The sequence below is a fragment of the Carex rostrata genome, chromosome 3, assembly GCF_964058835.1.
Source record: "Carex rostrata chromosome 3, lpCarRost1.2, whole genome shotgun sequence".
Taxonomy (NCBI): domain Eukaryota; kingdom Viridiplantae; phylum Streptophyta; class Magnoliopsida; order Poales; family Cyperaceae; genus Carex; species Carex rostrata.
The window spans coordinates 4,298,990-4,320,807 of NC_135920.1; the positions used below are offsets into that span (position 1 = coordinate 4,298,990).

A 21,818-nucleotide genomic window follows, 5' to 3' on the forward strand; every position below is an offset into this window, starting at 1 on the left:
TTGTGTCCATAAGATGCACATACCACTGTGCATTTTTAGTTTGTTTACAGATGAGTACTTTCTAAGATATTTCTTGTCTAATCTTCTACAATGACTGATTTGTAACTCTTTAAATTAATAAAATCGCCTACGAATTTTACTGTAAAAAAAAACATGTGATTCTAATAATTTATATATAAGTATATCCAGGACGTAAATTGAACTTGTCCTGAGACTAACCAACTTTGCTCCGGATCTAACAAATTACAATTCTTTTGTTACAATTATTAAAATTTAAATAGATGTAATAATTATTATTTGTATTTTATCAAATAATAATAAATAAGTAGGATTATATTAACTTTAATCCACTTTATTTAATTATAATAATTATTTTATTAATAAAGATAGTTACAAAATATCAAGTATTTTAGAAAGAAAAATATAATTTTCTGTAACTAATTCTACAATGAAATCAAGCATTCATTTTAACACATTTCTCTATTCAGTCTCATACTCACGAGTTGCCGTAAATTTAACAACGAGTTTCTATTTCCATCCATAAAATCTCATTTTGTCCCATAACAACCAAACAAACCGAAGTGCCCTTCTTTGACTATGTTACTTTAATTAATACTTAAATATTTACATAAAAAGATAAAAAACTATAATCGCGTCTTTGACAATGTTAATTTAATTGATACATAGACATTAAATTAAAAGGTGAAATTAACACGATCTTTTTATATATGAAAATGAAGTTAAGGTCTTCCAGTTTTGTTACCCTTTACAAGGAAATCGTTGCCTTAATCACTACATCAAACGTGATTCTCCGATTCTTTTGAATTTAAATTTTGCATATCAAATGAACAAAGGCAAAATTTAGTTTCAGATAATTTAATAATTTATAGATTGTCGGACTTAAGTTGGCAAAGGGTAGCAATTTGTTTGCTCTTTACAAATTTTGAGGAGACTATCGTATTATTGCATCATATTTTTTTTCTCGTAAATCGGACAAATTGAGTGTACATTATTCAGTTTTCACATAATCATACGTAACGCGCATCGTATTTAGCATAGAACTTCTGTATTTACATCCCATACATCAAGATTCAAATCTGCTCAAATTCTTGAAAAAAGAAACACCCTCCTTTTCTTTAGATGCTTATATAGATGAACCAGGTGCTTATATAGATTAACCAAGTGTTTATTTATAAGAATTAGGTTGTTGCTCTTTAATGATTTCTAGGGATGTACAACGGGTGGGTCGATAATTTTTTATTAAAATTTGAATCCAATCCGATTACACCGGGTTAAAAAAATTCTTTACTTGACCCACCCATAACCCAATCCAACCCATCTATTTTTTTATATACGGGTTATACGGATTAGACGGGTTAAACGGGTTATAATTTTGATTGAAAATTTTAATAAAATATCACCGACCCACCCGTTGTACACCCCTACAAATAGTTTGTTATTATTTTTGTTATATTTGAACTAATTGTTTGTTATTATTTTTAAAAATGATAAAATAATTTTTTATCTAATCATTATATTGTAGCTTGGACATATACTGCAACATTAAATCTTGGTTTTCAATATTTTTCAGACATCTAGAACACCCGGCTTTCTTAAAATCCATCTCTGAACGCACCAATATATAAAGGGGAGTGCTATTTTCAGGTCAACAATTGCAAAATTGAGGGCTGAGAGAAACTTTTTTTCTCTAAATACCTATTTTGCCCCTCAACACTTTCTCTCTCTTATATTTGCCTCATTAATACAGAAAGTTTTTTTTTTTTTGAAAACGTTCACAGAAGCTACGAAGTCGTGAGGAGAAATCGAACTCTCGACCTTTGGATACAACAACTCTAGAACTTTTTTTTAGCCAATTGTACTACCTCCCCTTTCATTAATACAAAAAGTTAACAAAGGAATGTTAAAAAGTAAAATAAAGAAAGTTTTTTAAGGTTGGCAAATCAGATACCCACTAGCAATTGTATTAAAATAGAAAAATATTTTTACAACACATCGTAAGTTAGGTAGACTCACATATATACATAATTACATATTTACAATGCCTAATGTTCTAGGCAAAACAGTACCCTATTATCTATTTACATATTCCCTAATGATGTCCATTGTTTAAAATAAATAAATTAATATCAATCTCTTTAAGAACAAAAAATATATAGAATATAAAGACTATAATAAAATTTATAGGTTTAATCTTTTAATACACGCAACCCCTACGCTTACAAAATATTGATACACTTTGCATATCGGTGGAATGAGAGAATCAATAAAAGTACAAATAAGATAATCAATGGAAGCATTCGTATCTAAAAGGATTAAGGAGATTGGTACACTTTGTACATGCTTAATTACAAGTAACCTAAACTTGATAAAATTAACATTGTTTGCACGACATTGAGAACAAAATATTTGTATTTCCATCTAGCTTTGGAGTAAAACCATTAAACATATTGCATACTTAAAAATTTCTTTTTCTTTGAAGAAGACGTATCTTTTCACTTAAAAGCCGCACCTATCAGAAACTTTTTGACAACAACAAAACTAAGTGATTAAAGTTGCATAAATAAAATTTTGAGATTATTCAATTTGTCTTTTCAAATGTTGAGGCGCATGCTCTACACTTCAGTATAAATAGTTGAAAAGATTTTTAATGAGAATGGCAAAAAAATGTTCAGTTGCATTATTCAAGTTCTTGTTATGATATGTATCATGCACTACATATTTCTGTACCAGTTTAGTATCGATCTAAGTTTTAACATGTTTTATTTGATTTATCTTTTCTCTTTCTTCTTTATTATTTTTAGACCATGAGGTACATAATGATGTTTCTAGTACTGGTTCGACATTGCTCCTATTGAATCATGCACTGTACTAAAAATATAATTATTGACTGTACTAGTGTAATACAATATCGTGGTTCAAATAAAAAATAAAAATGCAGACCAAATTTTGAGTTTAAACAATTCAAATATTCTGAGGTTGATCAAATTAAGATGTGACCCGATATCTCGTTCGTTCAGATCAAGTACAACTTTGTACCTGATTCATATCAGAAAATCCTTTTTACTTAATTCATATTGTATCAAAAGGCTTATTAATTTAACTAATTAAATCCATGACTGGTACGTGAAGGAGCATATTCTAACCATTTGATTAATCATTAATGCGTTCTCACTATTTAATTCTACCATTTGATAATTCATTTCCATATTTGTTGTGTGTAGAGGTTGAAAAATAATTAATGAGAAGACCCGATTCCTTGAATAACTTTTTTTCCTTTATTAACTTTGTCAATTAATTAGACAGATTTAAGAGAAGGAGAAGGGTAAAACAGATATAGAGTGAAAAAAAATTCTCCCAGCTCTCATTTTCGCAATTGTTGACCTGAAAATAGCGCTCCCCATATATAAATACCCCGCAAAAAATAAGGATGGGAATGTATGCCTAATGATTGCCACATAGTGCATGCAACAAAGGATCTGAATAACATGATTATAGTGATGTTGGTGAAGTCAAGTCCACGCCAGTTTTATAGAAGTTCGTCTCATTTATTAATTTTACTCCTGCTCGCACCTCTTTCTTTAAAGTTCAGTCTAATTTTGAATAGTAAAGTTCCGGCCCATTATAAAGAATCTGGTCCGTTTCTTTGGAATGAAATTAAAGGTTTATTTCGTGGTCCCACCGTTCATATCTTTCTTCCCCATTTTTGCATCCCCTTTCGTTTTATTTGCGAACCAGTGATGAAAACTCAATCAAATTTTCATCGAATATGACGATTTTACCAAATGGTGAGGCCCAGTCAGTCAGGAGTAGGTTTAAGGTCGGGTCCGGGTATAAACAGGTTAATAAGAGCAAACTCATGACCCGATCCAGAGTAACGGGTTTGTCAAAATCCAACCCGTACCCGACCCAGTAACATCTCAACCTGGTAAAATAAGGGTCGGGTCGGACGGATCAGACTAGTCGGGTGGGTTGACAGTATTTTTGTACACCTCTAATGATCTCAATGAACCTCACTTTTTTAGCATAGCGGATCCCATTCTCTGCTCTTTTGAAGAGAGAGAGAGAGAAAAGTAGAAGAGAATGATCCTAGAGCAGATTTGAATCTTCATACATCATATCTTTGTAGGTTCTGTCATATGTTGAGGGTAACAAGTGATGGGTGTACAAGATATACCAAAATAAAAATATTATAATGTATTATTTCATAACAAATACACGATATACAATGCAGTAATCAGTAAGGAAATAAGCGGAACTCTGATATTTTTATTAATATCCAACATTAAATAAAAATATTCTATTATGTCCAGGTTTCAACTCTTTTTTTTTAAATATTCAAACCGCAGGATTTTCTTGCGATTTGGAATAAAAATTTCAAACCGCAGGATTTTCTTGCGGTTTGGAATAAAAATTTCAAACCGCAGGATTTTCTTGTGGTTTGGAATAAAAATTTCAAACTGCAGAATTATCTTGCTGTTTGGAATTTTTTTTTCACTATAAATACCTCGTTTCTCTCTCCTCCCTCTCAAACTCACAGAATTCAAAGAGAGAAAGAGAGGAAGAGAAAGAGAAGGCGACTTCAAAGACGATTTTTTTTTGTCACCTCAGAAATCGCCTTCTCTTTCTCTCTTTAAATTATGGTGAATTTGAGAGGAGAAACAGGGTATTTATAATGAAAAAAAAACCCCCAAAACTGCAAGATAATTCTGCGGTTTGAGCATTTTTAAAAAAAAGTTAAAACTTGAATATAATTGGATATTAATAAAAATTTCGGAGAGGAACTTAAAAGTGAAGTTTAAAATAAATTATGAAAAATTTGACCATTTTCCCCCGGGCACCAATGGTTTGGGTAAAATTATTAAGTGCGTTGTTTTGACTTGATGCAAAGCACTAACACCATTAATCTAAGTCAATCAGAGTTATCAATAGCTTTACCTAGATTAATGGTGTTTTTTACTTTATATATCATCAAGTGCTTGTTTGGGCTGGGAAGAAGATTTCGCAATAGGCCTTCGTTAGGCCATGATGGGGTCGTTCGGCAACAAAGGATTAAGAGTGAAGGATTAAGAGCTTAAGGAGCGCTAAGGAACCGATGTTCGGTTGTCTTAATCCGTGGGTTTTGCTAAGGAAGCTAAAGGAAGGGGTATGAGTGCCTTAAAGTCCGGACAGAGGATTAAGATCCGGGCAAAAGGAAACTAAAGGAGATGTTCTTAATCTGTGCTAAAGAACCGGTGTTCAGTAGGATTAAGCGGCTAAGGAAGCTAAAGGAAGCGGATTAAGTCTTAAGGAGACTTAATCCTTTGTTGCCGAACGGCCCCGATGTGTTTAGGCCGATCTGATAAAGGTGTTTTAAACTTTTAATCAAGCTTTGTTTTACAGCTGAGTAAATTGTTCGCCATCATCTCTGTTGATAAAAGTCCAGTGTTCTTACACTATTGTTGCCAAGATGGTGTTTTATTTTCTTTTAGTTTAGCAAATATAGAAACTAATAATCATTAAGTGCAATATTTACTAATTGCTATTATGGATTTACTTTTCTCTTTATCAAATTAATATTTTAGATATTAAGGAGAACACCATAACAAAATCCTCATCAAATGCAGAACACAATAGCACAAGTTCAGAGAAAGTATTTGTGGTTTACACAATTCAACTACAGCAAAGTAAAATAAATAAAAAATCAACAAAGTGAATATGGGAACAATTGCAATAGTGGGAAACAGAAAAATAATTGATCAACCAATAGCTCATATAATTCATATCCTCCAAAGCAAAAAATAAAGCTGAATCACTACCAAATAAAGATACTAATTAATCACAAATAGCAGGTATATAACTTACCAGCAGGCAGCAGCAATTTCAAACCTACAAGAATTAATTAGATAGGTGCCAGTGAAACAGAGCAAACCTGTACAAGTATTTTGAAATTAGTTATTCACACAACAAAATAAAACATTAGAAATACATGCCTTCACAAATAGAATTCATTGATACTCAGAATTGACTTAATTTTAATTTAAAAAAATACCTCCGATGTTGTCAGAAGTGGTTTTCTTCAGTTTAACCCCTCTTATTTGTAGAAAAGGCACCAGAAATGTCTTCTGAGGCTGCACCGACTTATTGCTCGTAAGATCATGTCGTGCTCAACAGTTACCAGCAAAACACAGATTCATGCATATGCAATTGCATATTGGTACAAAATTGAGGCATTTTTTTTCTTAATTGGTATGACCGGCTGTGTCATTATCAATAAATAAATAACATACTTATTTCCCGCCCACGTGAAAAATATTAAACGAATAAAGTGCCTTGATACACATTTATTAATCTAATAAACAATTAACATCAGTAAATAAAACTAAACCCAAAGGAATTTATACTGCTATTTTATGAGCGTGGGCTTCAGAATAGTGAAAAGCTGCAACCCAACAAAATATTAATAATAGTGGGAACTGAGTGTTCTGATGAGCATCAGCCCGGATTTGGTTCGATGTTCAATCTGAACTGTCCACATGAACAGTTTAGATTCATAGAGATATAAACTCATTCTTATGAATATATTGCGGATCGGACAAGTATGCTAACGATAATTCAGAAGCCAAACCTAAAACAAATAGACAGTACAATCGACATCAAAACATGAGGATGAAGTTTGTAAATAAAGGAATCATACATTTTAAAACACAGCAACAGGATCCAGTTACAACTCTATACCTCCCTTATTTTTTTATTTTCTAATAAACCTAGTTTTGTTCCATAAAAAAAACTCTTAGCCTGAGCGAGATTGAGGCCGCCAAACCTTATCTCCATAAATTATACAACACTTGCAACAACAAAAGTTCTACTGCATGCTGTAAAGTTTGATTTCACTGTTACACTTCTTCAGGGTCCTCTGCATTGTTGACCACAACCATACCATCCTCACTTCAATTTTTACAGCCTGGCATATTAACTACTCGACTCACAAAGTATGGATCTCAGAATGAGAAACAACCAAAGACGATCCAAACTTTCTATATCAATAAACAGCAATAAAGGGCATGAGTACAGATCCGATCCAAAGCTTCCCATCCTTCTCTTCAACCTCACTGACTGCCCGTACCACCTTCCCCTGAGCGTCCTCCAAGATTTCAAGCAATTCGCCATTTGGGCTGTATTTTATGATGGCAGCATGAAGCCTGCCACCGATTTGCATCAGGTAGTGGTACTTGGCAGAGATTGGAAGTTTCATCAGAAACTTCCTTAGTTGGGTCCACTGGTTTAGTAAATGTGCATAGATGGTACGCCGGCAATGGATAGCCACCCAGAATTCACCTTTGTCGTTGGTTCTCACGTTGTCTGGGAAACCAGGAAGGATTGCAAGGACATCGGTGGTACCGGCTTTCTCTCCCTTTAACCAGTATCTGCTCAGTCTGCATTCATGAATTACAATTGAATCGCTATGTCCTGAATTTTTCCATACCAGGCCCAAGTAAGATGTACAGATGTATAGTATTTGGTACCTAGAACAGACTACCAACCCATACTAGAAAATAGATTACTTCACTAATTCGTATCATAGCAGAACAAAATCGGAAAGACTTTACAGTCTTAGACAAAGTAACATGGTTAAGGGTATAAGGTATACCAACCTGCCACGCATTCCTTCACAAAACACGAAGAATGACCCATCCTTGCTCAAGGATACACCATTCGGGAATTGGAGGTCCCGAAGGAGAACTGTTGTTTCTTTTGTTTTTGGATCATACTTCAAGAGCCGTCCAGAAGGATCAGCCGTGAAGACTAGCTGCAAGAAATTCCTGTAGAAATTTGATTTGCTATTGTTAGCGACAGATCTCAACATCAATTAGAACATCATATTTGGAGAGAAAACTTGTAAAATAATTATAATTCAGATCTTGGGACATACGAGTCATGCCTCAAGCCATTATGACTAACTGGCGGGTCATGCCAATCTCCTTTTTGTTTTAATTTCTTTTTCTTAGTCTGTGCAGAAGAATGGAATTTAGTCCTTTAAGCAAAGCTTCTCTTCAATTTCACAATGCAGGGTTAAAATTGAGGCTTCCTTGAATTTAGGTGAGGCAAACATGGAATTAATTTAGGTTTAAATGCAGAAGAAGAGTTAAGGCTTGTCTTGAATAAACTTGACTCCAGTATGAAACAGCAGAAACTGGCATGTTACAGTAACTGAGCATTTTTTTCTGTCAGAACAAGTAACAGTAAGCACTACCTTAGACTACAATTCTGAGCTCTTTTTATTTGAGAAGTAGCTCTGTTGATAATTACAGGAAAAGGCTTTGACAAATTTCAATCGAAAATACAGCCAAAACTCAACTCTTAGAATCCAGCAATTCCACTAAGCAACTCTAACCTCGCCATACCTACCACAAAAAATATACACCTGAGAATTTACAATACCTATGCATCAGATAGGAATATGGATACACTCAGATACAGATTGGAAGTGGCCAAACTGTATCCACATACATTTTAATATTTCAGATGTGGATATGAATATGAATACACTCGGATAAAGATATGGATAGGACATTAATCGGATATGGATATGAATATAGTTCAGATATGAAAGTAAAACTTGATTAAATTTTATAAAAAACATTGAATTTATTAAAAAAGTAAATTTTTCGATACTATTATCTATAAACAAACACAAACATTATAATAGAACTAATAATTCACACCATGTAATTTTATAATAATGGTAAACAACAAAACTTTTTTGTAAAAATTACAAAGTATATATCTTGCTAATCGGATATCTGCATTCTCAAAAAATCCGCTTCCACTTTGTAAATTCAAAACCATATCTGCTTGATAAATCAAATACCAGATATTGGAATCTCAATTTCCAGATAGGAATTGTATACGAATTGGATAATATCTGACCCGTTTTCAACCCTAGTTTCAGATATAAACTATAAATACAATTTCCCGGAAAATTATGCAGTATCAAAATTTGATTTATGCTGCCATATATAAAAACGATCACCAGGACCCATATATATATATATATATATATATATATATTTGCTAATGCAGCATTTGTTGGGAAACAATTGCCCTCGGAAAAGGTCATTCTATGTAATAAGAAATCAAAACTTTAAATTCAAACAAAGCTGATTTACAAATAAAAATAACCTTCTCTGGTACTTGGTGCTGCTGTCAGTGAAATAGATGTTACCCTCCTCATCAATATCCAGATCGTTGGTAAAATTCAGTGGCACGCCTTCGGCTTCTATGGTCAACGGAGTAGCCAAACCTCCTTCAGGTCCCACCTTTAACAATCCAAAATAAGCATCGGCAATGTACAAGTCACCAGTTCTTTTGTCGAACCGGAGACCAAGTGGCCGGCCACATATATGCTCATGCTTCAAGTAGCTAAATACCGAGGGCTTGGGGTCACACAGCTCTGATCTGGAGTTGTAAAACATTTTATCAAGTTAGTGGTTGATGCTGGTCTAGGTTTTGAACAAGAATCAATACACATCACCTGATGCAATAGCCAATATGTACAGTATATACAAAGGTGGCCTACGGTGCTTTGCAAAGCACCATGCTCTTGTGCTTGACTCTAAATCTCGTTTTGTATATTTAAACTGCCATCTGCGCCATCCAATATAATCTATATATAAAAATATGTTTAAAAGTGGAGTTGTACAATTTTTAAAATGTGTGTGTCATGTATGATGCCAGTAATTAATACGTACAGTGTCATAATGCATGCAAAAAAAACTAAGAACCACGTTCAACCAAATTATCAGAAGTTCCCATTTTTAACAGAAATACTTATGCCTAAATTAAACTGTCATTTCTGATTCAGCATAACCTGATCATGAGCTTAATTTATTATAACAGGCTACTATAATGAGTCTGCATTGTCAGCATTAACTCAAAAGAGGAGTCTTTAATATTAGTACGGATCTAATTTGCACTATATCATGAGGTCGCATCTTTTGAGTTAATACATATCAGCTGTCCGATTGTAAACGGAATCTATTCGGTTCTCATCTAAAACATAGAGGAGTCTTTAATATTAGTAGGGATCTAATTTGCACTAATTTTGAAGCTGATCGGACAGTCCAGATGCATTAACTCAAAAGATTCTTTTTTGAGTTAATGCAGAGGATACGGATTCCTACTATAATAGCCCAAACTTTTCAGATTCAAATCTACTCATTTTTTTAAGAAAAGGAGCACCCTCATGTTCCTCCATCCGAGCCGTTCAAAATTGATCATACGGCTTCAATTACTTTTTTTCTTTTATATCAATATAATCTATTAAAACAAATCAGATGCAATTGAAGCATGTGATTGATTTTGAACGGCTTGGATAGAAGAATACGAGGGTGCTCCTTTTCTAGCAGATTTGAATCCAAACTTTTGTGGGGCAAATCCAAGACTAACAGGCCTAATAGAAAATCTCGTACACGTACGACAAATCGTAAAGATCGTGCAAAAAGTTGATTCGCTTTTTACAGTGCACAAATCAAAACAAAAAAGATTCTTTGTATAAGAGCCCATAAAAGTTAAACATATGCAGTCACACCCTCTTTGGATATTAAAACGATCAGAGCAAAATTATGAGAATCTAAAGCTTAAAACCCTGATTCCGCCCAATTACATACAAAAACAAGCTCATAAAGATTAATATGTTAACTGGAGAAAAATAAGTACATGCAAATTTAGAAGAAACACACACCTATTTGGGGAGGTGTAAGCAAACTCTTTCCAGGCAGAGCCGTCCCAAAAGAGAACCCGACCATCAGCAACACCGGTGTAGGGTCCACGGCCAAGGGGGTCAAATACAACGCTCTCTGGTCCCTGGACCTGGTTCATGAACCGTATCTCCGCCTTCTGTAGCTTGTTCTCCCTGTCCTTGGCCGTGGGAAGCTCTGACCAGTGAGGCAGGTCAACCAGAAAAACCTCGAAACCCGGGAAATCCGCCATGGAGCTGTGCTTGAATGGATCCGTGCCACAGTACACCGCTAGCGCCACTGCTAAAGCACCTAGCAGTATTGTACAAACACCGGCCATTTGTTTCTCTCTCGCTCAAACTCTTGCGTCTGCGACTGAAGCCTGGAGATGGATTTCAATTGCTGTAATTGCGAATTGATGGAAGCCCCTCTTAAACCTCCAACCTACCCAGAGCTCGCGATCTCTGCAATTCAATCCTACTGCACGTCAGCACAGGCATTAAAATAATCTAAGAAAAGTAAAAAAAAATGGATTTTATAATTCGGATCCGATAAATATATATTTTATTCATTCATACGGACAACAGAAGAAAATTTTATTCCAGCAATAGTGTGAAATAGTATAAAATAAATAAAAATTTATAGTTACTCGGTAAATGAAATCCAAAGGCCGAGGCGCCAATATACAATTCTACCTACCTACCACCAGGTGCATTCCACGTGAAATACGAAAGGTCTCCTGGAAATTAGAAGCTATCGGAGTCGTATGACCAAACGGCGGTCAAAAAAGGTGTGCAGACTGCTGGAATTATCCTGTTGCAACGGTTCGGCTCTGGAACCCAGACCGTTAGACTCTGGTCCAGAATGAATTAAACCGGCGTGGTCGGTATTTTTACCTTTGTAATGGTCCCTGAACTGTTATACCGGTCATCAACTGTTTTGGAATTTCAGCTTCAAACATGAAACATGTGTATTTTAGTACTCGAGTATCTGATTTTGGCATATAATCACTTTTTGAAAAGCTTATGAAAAGTTGATATTGATTTTGAAGTTTTAGTCTTTATTGGAGCAGTGATGCAGTCAGTTATCTCAAGGACAAAGAAAACAGCCTTAATAGTCTTGTTGCATTTCTAAATCTTATGAATCTGTACATATCTCAACTCAAAAAAATTGTTAAATCCAATAAATATATGTTTTGCAAATTTAGTCAAACAGACAAGTAAATTATGGCACAGACCAACACTCTTCTCCCTCCCTTTTCTACTTCCCACACTGACGACTCTTTATTGGGACCTCTGAGTGGTGACTGTCACAGTTTAGTTGATTCAGTGCCTCTATTGAGACTTTTGATTGGTGAATGTTCTGACCAAGTTGATTCAGTTCTCGGTCTAGTTTTGATTAAATGTCTTCTACGATGAAATCTGCCAGCAAGACAACTATGTGCACACAGGAAGCTATTGCTAGACTTTTATCATTTCTATCAAGCAATGATGATCAAAATTGTGTCCATAAGATGCACATACCACTGTGCATTTTTAGTTTGTTTACAGATGAGTACTTTCTAAGATATTTCTTGTCTAATCTTCTACAATGACTGATTTGTAACTCTTTAAATTAATAAAATCACCTACGAATTTTACTGTAAAAAAAAACATGTGATTCTAATAATTTATATATAAGTATATCCAGGACGTAAATTGAACTTGTCCTGAGACTAACCAACTTTGCTCCGGATCTAACAAATTACAATTCTTTTGTTACAATTATTAAAATTTAAATAGATGTAATAATTATTATTTGTATTTTATCAAATAATAATAAATAAGTAGGATTATATTAACTTTAATCCACTTTATTTAATTATAATAATTATTTTATTAATAAAGATAGTTACAAAATATCAAGTATTTTAGAAAGAAAAATATAATTTTCTGTAACTAATTCTACAATGAAATCAAGCATTCATTTTAACACATTTCTCTATTCAGTCTCATACTCACGAGTTGCCGTAAATTTAACAACGAGTTTCTATTTCCATCCATAAAATCTCATTTTGTCCCATAACAACCAAACAAACCGAAGTGCCCTTCTTTGACTATGTTACTTTAATTAATACTTAAATATTTACATAAAAAGATAAAAAACTATAATCGCGTCTTTGACAATGTTAATTTAATTGATACATAGACATTAAATTAAAAGGTGAAATTAACACGATCTTTTTATATATGAAAATGAAGTTAAGGTCTTCCAGTTTTGTTACCCTTTACAAGGAAATCGTTGCCTTAATCACTACATCAAACGTGATTCTCCGATTCTTTTGAATTTAAATTTTGCATATCAAATGAACAAAGGCAAAATTTAGTTTCAGATAATTTAATAATTTATAGATTGTCGGACTTAAGTTGGCAAAGGGTAGCAATTTGTTTGCTCTTTACAAATTTTGAGGAGACTATCGTATTATTGCATCATATTTTTTTTCTCGTAAATCGGACAAATTGAGTGTACATTATTCAGTTTTCACATAATCATACGTAACGCGCATCGTATTTAGCATAGAACTTCTGTATTTACATCTCATACATCAAGATTCAAATATGCTCAAATTCTTGAAAAAAGAAACACCCTCCTTTTCTTTAGATGCTTATATAGATGAACCAGGTGCTTATATAGATTAACCAAGTGTTTATTTATAAGACTTAGGTTGTTGCTCTTTAATGATCTCTAAGGGTGTACAACGGATGGGTCGATGATATTTTATTAAAATTTGAATCCAATCCGATTACACCGGGTTAAAAAAATTATTTACTTGACCCACCCATAACCCAACCCAACCCATCTATTTTTTTATATACGGGTTATTACGGGTTATGCGGGTTAGACGGGTTAAACGGGTTATAATTTTGATTGAAAATTTTAATAAAATATCATAGACCCACCCGTTGTACACCCCTACAAATTGTTTGTTATTATTTTTGTTATTTTTGAACTAATTGTTTGTTATTATTTTTAAAAATGATAAAATAATTTTTTATCTAATCATTATATTGTAGCTTGGACATATACTGCAACATTAAATCTTGGTTTTCAATATTTTTCAGACATCTAGAACACCCAGCTTTCTTAAAATCTATCTCTGAACGCACCAATATATAAATACTCAGCAAAAAATAAGGATGGGAATGCATGCCTAATGATTGCCACATAGTGCATGCAACAAAGGATCTGAATAATATGATTATAGTGATGTTGGTGAAGTCAAGTCCACGCCAGTTTTATAGAAGTTCGGCTCATTTATTAATTTTACTCCTGCTCGCACCTCTTTCTTTAAAGTTCAGTCTAATTTTGAATAGTAAAGTTCCGGCCCATTATAAAGAATATGGTCCGTTTCTTTGGAATGAAATTAAAGGTTTATATCGTGGTCCCACCGTTCAGATCTTTCTTCCCCATTTTTGCATCCCCTTTCGTTTTATTTCCGAACTAGTGACAAAAACTCAATCAAATTTTCATCGAATCTGACGATTTTACCAAATGGTGAGGCCCAGTCAGTCAGGGGTAGGTTTGAGGTCGGGTCCGGGTATAAACGGATTATTAAGAGCAAACTCATGATCTGATTCAGAGTAACGGGTTTGTCAAAATCCAACCTGTACCCGACCCAGTAACATCTCAACCCGATAAAATACGAATTGGGTCGGATGGGTCGGACAGATCGGACGGTCGGACGGATCAGACGGGTCGAGTGGGTTGACAGTATTTTTGTACACCCCTGATGATCTCACTGAACCTCACTTTTTTAGCATAGCGGATCTCATTTCTGCTCTTTTGAAGAGAGAGAGAGAGAAAGTAGAAGAGAATGATCCTAGAGCAGATTTGAATCTTCGTACATCATATCTTTGTAGGTTCTGTCATATGTTGAGGGTAACAAGTGATGGGTGTACAAGATATACCACAATTAAAAATATTATAATGTAGTATTTCATAACAAATACACGATATACAATGCAGTAATCAGTAAGGAAATAAGAGGAACTCTGATATTTTTATTAATATCCAACATTAAATATAAATATTCTATTATATCCAGGTTTCGACTCTTTTTTTTAAAATATTCAAACCGCAGGATTTTCTTGCGATTTGGAATAAAAATTCCAAACCGCAGAATTATCTTGCTGTTTGGGATTTTTTTTCACTATAAATACCTCGTTTCTCTCTCCTCCCTCTCAAACTCACATAATTCAAAGAGAAAGAGAAAAATAAGGCAATTTCTGAGACGAAAAAGGCAACTTTAGAGGCGATTTTTTTTTGTCGCCTCAGAAATCGCTTTCTCTTTCTCTTCCTCTCTTTCTCTCTTTAAATTCTGGTGAATTTGAGAGAAGAAACAGGGTATTTATAATGAAAAAAAAAATCCAAAACTGCAAGATAATTCTGCGGTTTGGAATTTTTATTCCAAACTGCAAGAAAATCCTGCGGTTTGAGCATTTAAAAAAAAAGTTAAAACTTGAATATAATTGGATAGTAATAAAAATTTCGGAGAGGAACTTAAAAGTGAAGTTTAAAATAAATTATGAAAATTTTGACCATTTTCCCCCGGGCACCAATGGATTGGGTAAAATTATTAAGTGCGTTGTTTCGACTTGATGCAAAGCACTAACACCATTAATCTAAGTCAATCAGAGTTATCAATAGTTTTACCTAGATTAATGGTGTTTTTACTTTATATATCATCAAGTGCTTGTTTGGGCTGGCAAGAAGATTTCGCAACAGGCCTTCGTTAGGCCATGATGTGTTTAGGCCGATCTGATAAAGGTGTTTTAAACTTTTAATCAAGCTTTGTTTTACAGCTGAGTAAATTGTTCGCCATCATCTCTGTTGATAAAAGTCCAGTGTTCTTACACTATCGTTGCCAGGATGGTGTTTTATTTTCTTTTAGTTTAGCAAATAGAGAAACTAATGATCAATAAATGCAATATTTACTAATTGCTATTATGGATTTACTTTTCTCTTTATCAAATTAATATTTTAGATATTAAGGAGAACACCATAACAAAATCCTCATCAAATGCAGAACACAATAGCACAAGTTCAGAGAAAGTATTTGTGGTTTACACAATTCAACTACAGCAAAGTAAAATAAATAAAAAATCAACAAAGTGAATATGGGAACAATTGCAATAGTGGGAAACAGAAAAATAATTGATCAACCAATAGCTCATATAATTCATATCCTCCAAAGCAAAAAATAAAGCTGAATCACTACCAAATAAAGATACTAATTAATCACAAATAGCAGGTATATAACTTACCAGCAGGCAGCAGCAATTTCAAACCTACAAGAATTAATTAGATAGGTGCCAGTGAAACAGAGCAAACCTGTACAAGTATTTTGAAATTAGTTATTCACACAACAAAATAAAACATTAGAAATGCATGCCTTCACAAATAGAATTCATTGATACTCAGAATTGACTTAATTTTAATTTAAAAAAATACCTCCGATGTTGTCAGAAGTGGTTTTCTTCAGTTTAACCCCTCTTATTTGTAGAAAAGGCACCAGAAATGTCTTCTGAGGCTGTACCGACTTATTGCTCGTAAGATCATGTCGTGCTCAACAGTTACCAGCAAAACACAGATTCATGCATATGCAATTGCATATTGGTACAAAATTGAGGCATTTTTTTTCTTAATTGGTATGACCGGCTGTGTCATTATCAATAAATAAATAACATACTTATTTCCCGCCCACGTGAAAAATATTAAACGAATAAAGTGCCTTGATACACATTTATTAATCTAATAAACAATTAACATCAGTAAATAAAACTAAACCCAAAGGAATTTATACTGCTATTTTATGAGCATGGGCTTCAGAATAGTGAAAAGCTGCAACCCAACAAAATATTAATAATAGTGGGAACTGAGTGTTCTGATGAGCATCAGCCCGGATTTGGTTCGATGTTCAATCTGAACTGTCCACATGAACAGTTTAGATTCATACAGATATAAACTCATTCTTATGAATATATCGCGGATCGGACAAGTATGCTAACGAAAATTCAGAAGCCAAACCTAAAACAAATAGACAGTACAATCGACATCAAAACATGAGGATGAAGTTTGTAAATAAAGGAATCATACATTTTAAAACACAGCAACAGGATCCAGTTACAACTCTATACCTCCCTTATTTTTTTATTTTCTAATAAACCTAGTTTTGTTCCATAAAAAAAACTCTTAGCCTGAGCGAGATTGAGGCCGCCAAACCTTATCTCCATAAATTATACAACACTTACAACAACAAAAGTTCTACTGCATGCTGTCAAGTTTGATTTCACTGTTACACTTCTGCAGGGTCCTCTGCATTGTTGACCACAACCATACCATCCTCACTTCAATTTTTACAGCCTGGCATATTAACTACTCGACTCACAAAGTATGGATCTCAGAATGAGAAACAACCAAAGACGATCCAAACTTTCTATATCAATAAACAGCAATAAAGGGCATGAGTACAGATCCGATCCAAAGCTTCCCATCCTTCTCTTCAACCTCACTGACTGCCCGTACCACCTTCCCCTGAGCGTCCTCCAAGATTTCAAGCAATTCGCCATTTGGGCTGTATTTTATGATGGCAGCATGAAGCCTGCCACCGATTTGCATCAGGTAGTGGTACTTGGCAGAGATTGGAAGTTTCATCAGAAACTTCCTTAGTTGGGTCCACTGGTTTAGTAAATGTGCATAGATGGTACGCCGGCAATGGATAGCCACCCAGAATTCACCTTTGTCGTTGGTTCTCACGTTGTCTGGGAAACCAGGAAGGATTGCAAGGACATCGGTGGTACCGGCTTTCTCTCCCTTTAACCAGTATCTGCTCAGTCTGCATTCATGAATTACAATTGAATCGCTATGTCCTGAATTTTTCCATACCAGGCCCAAGTAAGATGTACAGATGTATAGTATTTGGTACCTAGAACAGACTACCAACCCATACTAGAAAATAGATTACTTCACTAATTCGTATCATAGCAGAACAAAATCGGAAAGACTTTACAGTCTTAGACAAAGTAACATGCTTAAGGGTGTAAGGTATACCAACCTGCCACGCATTCCTTCACAAAACACGAAGAATGACCCATCCTTGCTCAAGGATACACCATTCGGGAATTGGAGGTCCCGAAGGAGAACTGTTGTTTCTTTTGTTTTTGGATCATACTTCAAGAGCCGTCCAGAAGGATCAGCCGTGAAGACTAGCTGCAAGAAATTCCTGTAGAAATTTGATTTGCTATTGTTAGCGACAGATCTCAACATCAATTAGAACATCATATTTGGAGAGAAAATTTGTAAAATAATTATAATTCAGATCTTGGGACATACGAGTCAGGCCTCAAGCCATTATGACTAACTGGCGGGTCATGCCAATCTCCTTTTTGTTTTAATTTCTTTTTCTTAGTCTGTGCAGAAGAATGGAATTTAGTCCTTTAAGCAAAGCTTCTCTTCAATTTCACAATGCAGGGTTAAAATTGAGGCTTCCTTGAATTTAGGTGAGGCAAACATGGAATTAATTTAGGTTTAAATGCAGAAGAAGAGTTAAGGCTTGTCTTGAATAAACTTGACTCCAGTATGAAACAGCAGAAACTGGCATGTTACAGTAACTGAGCATTTTTTTCTGTCAGAACAAGTAACAGTAAGCACTACCTTAGACTACAATTCTGAGCTCTTTTTATTTGAGAAGTAGCTCTGTTGATAATTACAGGAAAAGGCTTTGACAAATTTCAATAAAAAATACAGCCAAAACTCAACTCTTAGAATCCAGCAATTCCACTAAGCAACTCTAACCTCGCCATACCTACCCCAAAAAATATACACCCGAGAATTGACAATACCTATGCATCAGATAGGAATATGGATACACTCAGATACAGATTGGAAGTGGCCAAACTGTATCCACATACATTTTAATATTTCAGATGTGGATATGAATATGGATACACTCGGATAAAGATATGGATAGGACATTAATCGGATATGGATATGAATATAGTTCAGATATGAAAGTAAAACTTGATTAAATTTTATAAAAAACATTGAATTTATTAAAAAAGTAAATTTTTCGATACTATTATCTATAAACAAACACAAACATTATAATAGAACTAATAATGCACACCATGTAATTTTATAATAATGGTAAACAACAAAACTTTTTTGTAATAAGTATTAAATTACAAAGTATATATCTTGCTAATCGGATATCTGCATTCTCAAAAAATCCGCTTCCACTTTGTAAATTCAAAACCATATCTGCTTGATAAATCAAATACCGGATATTGGAATCTCAATTTCCAGATAGGAATTGTATACGAATTGGATAATATCTGACCCGTTTTCAACCCTAGTTTCAGATATAAACTATAAATACAATTTCCCGGAAAATTATGCAGTATCAAAATTTGATTTATGCTGCCATATATAAAAACGATCACCGGGACCCATATCTATATATATATATATATATATTTGCTAATGCAGCATTTGTTGGGAAACAATTGCCCTCGGAAAAGGTCATTCTATGTAATAAGAAATCAAAACTTTAAATTCAAACAAAGCTGATTTACAAATAAAAATAACCTTCTCTGGTACTTGGTGCTGCTGTCAGTGAAATAGATGTTACCCTCCTCATCAATATCCAGATCGTTGGTAAAATTCAGTGGCACGCCTTCGGCTTCTATGGTCAACGGAGTAGCCAAACCTCCTTCAGGTCCCACCTTTAACAATCCAAAATAAGCATCGGCAATGTACAAGTCACCAGTTCTTTTGTCGAACCGGAGACCAAGTGGCCGGCCACATATATGCTCATGCTTCAAGTAGCTAAATACCGAGGGCTTGGGGTCACACAGCTCTGATCTGGAGTTGTAAAACATTTTATCAAGTTAGTGGTTGATGCTGGTCTAGGTTTTGAACAAGAATCATTACACACCACCTGATGCAATAGCCAATATGTACAGTATATACAAAGGTGGCCTACATGCTCTTGTGCTTGACTCTAAATCTCGTTTTGTATATTTAAACTGCCATCTGCGCCATCCAATATAATCTATATAGAAAAATATGTTTAAAAGTGGAGTTGTACAATTTTTAAAATGTGTGTGTCATATGTGATGCCAGTAATTAATACGTACGGTGTCATAATGCATGCAAAAAAAACTAAGAACCACGTTCAACCAAATTATCAGAAGTTCCCATTTTTAACAGAAATAGTTATACCTAAATTAAACTGTCATTTCTGATTCAGCATAACCTGATCATGAGCTTAATTTATTATAACAGGCTACTATAATGAGTCCGCATTGTCTGCATTAACTCAAAAGAGGAGTCTTTAATATTAGTACGGATCTAATTTGCACTATATTATGAGGCCGCATCTTTTGAGTTAATACATATCAGTCGTCCGATTGTAAACGGAATCTATTCAGTTCTCATCTAAAACATAGAGGAGTCTTTAATATTAGTATGGATCTAATTTGCACTAATTTTGAAGCTGATCGGACAGTCCAGATGCATTAAATTCTTTTTTGAGTTAATGCAGGGGATACAGATTCCTACTATAATGGCCCAAACTTTTGGGATTCAAATCTACTCATTTTTTTAAGAAATTGAGCACCCTCCTATTCCTCCATCCCAGCCATTCAAAATTGATTACACGGCTTCAATTACTTTTTTTCTTTTATATCAATATAATCTATTAAAACAAATCAGATGCAATTGAAGCCATATGATTGATTTTGAACGGCTTGGATAGAAGAATACGAGGGTGCTAGCAGATTTGAATCCAAACTTTTGTGGGGCAAATCCAAGACTAACAGGCCTAATAGAAAATCCCGTACAAGTACGACAAATCGTAAAGATGGTGCAAAAAGTTGATTCGCTTTTTACAGTACACAAAACAAAGCAAAAAAGATTCTTTGCATAAGAGACCATAAAAGTAAAACATATGCAGTCACACCCTCTTTGGATATAAAAACGATCAGAGCAAAATTATGAAAATCTGAAGCTTAAAACCTTCCCTGATTCCGCCAATTACATACAAAAACAAGCTCATCAAGATTTATTTGAACACAAATTAAGAATATGTTGACTGGAGAAAAATAAGTACATGCAAATTTAGAAGAAACACACACCTATTTGGGGAGGTATAAGCAAAATCTTTCCAGGCAGAGCCATCCCAAAAGAGAACCCGACCATCAGCAACGCCGGTGTAGGGTCCACGGCCAAGGGGGTCAAATGCAACGCTCTCTGGTCCCTGGACCTGGTTCATGAACCGTATCTCCGCCTTCTGTAGCTTGTTCTCCCTGTCCTTGGCCGTGGGAAGCTCTGACCAGTGAGGCAGGTCAACCAGAAAAACCTCGAAACCCGGGAAATCCGCCATGGAGCTGTGCTTGAATGGATCCGTGCCACAGTACACCGCTAGAGCCACTGCTAAAACACCTAGCAATATTGGACAAGCACCGGCCATTTGTTTCTCTATCGCTCAAACTCTTGCGTCTGCGACTGAAGCCTGGAGATGGATTTCAATTGCTGTAATTGCGAATTGATGGAAGCGCCTCTTAAACCTCCAACCTACGACCTACCCAGAGCTCGCGACCTCTGCAATTCAATCCTATCCTACTGCACAGGCATTAAAATAATCTAAGAAAAGTCAAAAAATGAATTTCATAATTCGGATCCGATCAATGTATATACTTTTTTATTCATTCATATGGACAACAGAGAAAATTTTATTTTTCCAGCAATATTGTGAAATAGTATAAAATAAATAAAAAATGATAGTTACTCGGTAAATGAAATCCAAAGGCCGAGGCGCCAATATACAATTCTAACTACCAACTACCAGAAGCATTCCACGTGAAATAGTTGGAGCATTCTAGAGTAACTAACTAACCTACCTCGCGTACTTGTAGACATTTGCTAACGGGTTACCCGTGACCCGTTCCGGGTTACCCGTTAGGGGTAACGGGTAGGACGGGTAAAGGGGTAGGTCGGGTACGGGTAAAACCCGTAACGGGTAGACGGGTAATTTTTCCAAAA

General features: G+C 34.7%; 2 protein-coding genes across 2 annotated transcripts; both read right to left on the reverse strand.

Moving 5' to 3' along the window:
• Positions 1–6,655: 6,655 nt before the first annotated feature.
• LOC144551010 (protein STRICTOSIDINE SYNTHASE-LIKE 3-like) lies at positions 6,656–11,220 on the reverse strand. Its single transcript, XM_078298786.1, has 4 exons — positions 10,742–11,220; positions 9,181–9,456; positions 7,653–7,820; positions 6,656–7,433 (listed from the first exon to the last, which is right to left on the reverse strand). Exons 1-4 carry the CDS (start codon positions 11,074–11,076, stop codon positions 7,040–7,042), a joined length of 1,173 nt encoding a protein of 390 aa, XP_078154912.1. The 5' UTR covers positions 11,077–11,220; the 3' UTR covers positions 6,656–7,039.
• A 5,614-nt stretch (positions 11,221–16,834) lies between these two features.
• Positions 16,835–21,564, reverse strand: LOC144551011 (protein STRICTOSIDINE SYNTHASE-LIKE 3-like). Its single transcript, XM_078298787.1, has 4 exons — positions 20,912–21,564; positions 19,362–19,637; positions 17,830–17,997; positions 16,835–17,610 (listed from the first exon to the last, which is right to left on the reverse strand). The coding sequence occupies exons 1-4, from the start codon at positions 21,244–21,246 to the stop codon at positions 17,217–17,219; spliced, it is 1,173 nt and encodes a 390-aa protein (XP_078154913.1). The 5' UTR covers positions 21,247–21,564; the 3' UTR covers positions 16,835–17,216.
• Between the last annotated feature and the right edge of the window lie 254 nt (positions 21,565–21,818).

Bases quoted from the DNA above. Each gene is read 5' to 3' on its own strand.
- LOC144551010 (XM_078298786.1), bottom strand. From the start codon at position 11,076: ATGGCCGGTGTTTGTACAATACTGCTAGGTGCTTTAGCAGTGGCGCTA. The intron at 9,457-10,741 runs GTGTGTGTTTCT...TTACAACTCCAG, and splicing joins GCTTACACCTCCCCAAATAG to ATCAGAGCTGTGTGACCCCA. The intron at 7,434-7,652 runs GTTGGTATACCT...TCATGAATGCAG, and splicing joins TGTGAAGGAATGCGTGGCAG to ACTGAGCAGATACTGGTTAA.
- LOC144551011 (XM_078298787.1), bottom strand. From the start codon at position 21,246: ATGGCCGGTGCTTGTCCAATATTGCTAGGTGTTTTAGCAGTGGCTCTA. The intron at 17,998-19,361 runs GTTATTTTTATT...AAATTTCTACAG, and splicing joins AGCACCAAGTACCAGAGAAG to GAATTTCTTGCAGCTAGTCT. The intron at 17,611-17,829 runs GTTGGTATACCT...TCATGAATGCAG, and splicing joins TGTGAAGGAATGCGTGGCAG to ACTGAGCAGATACTGGTTAA.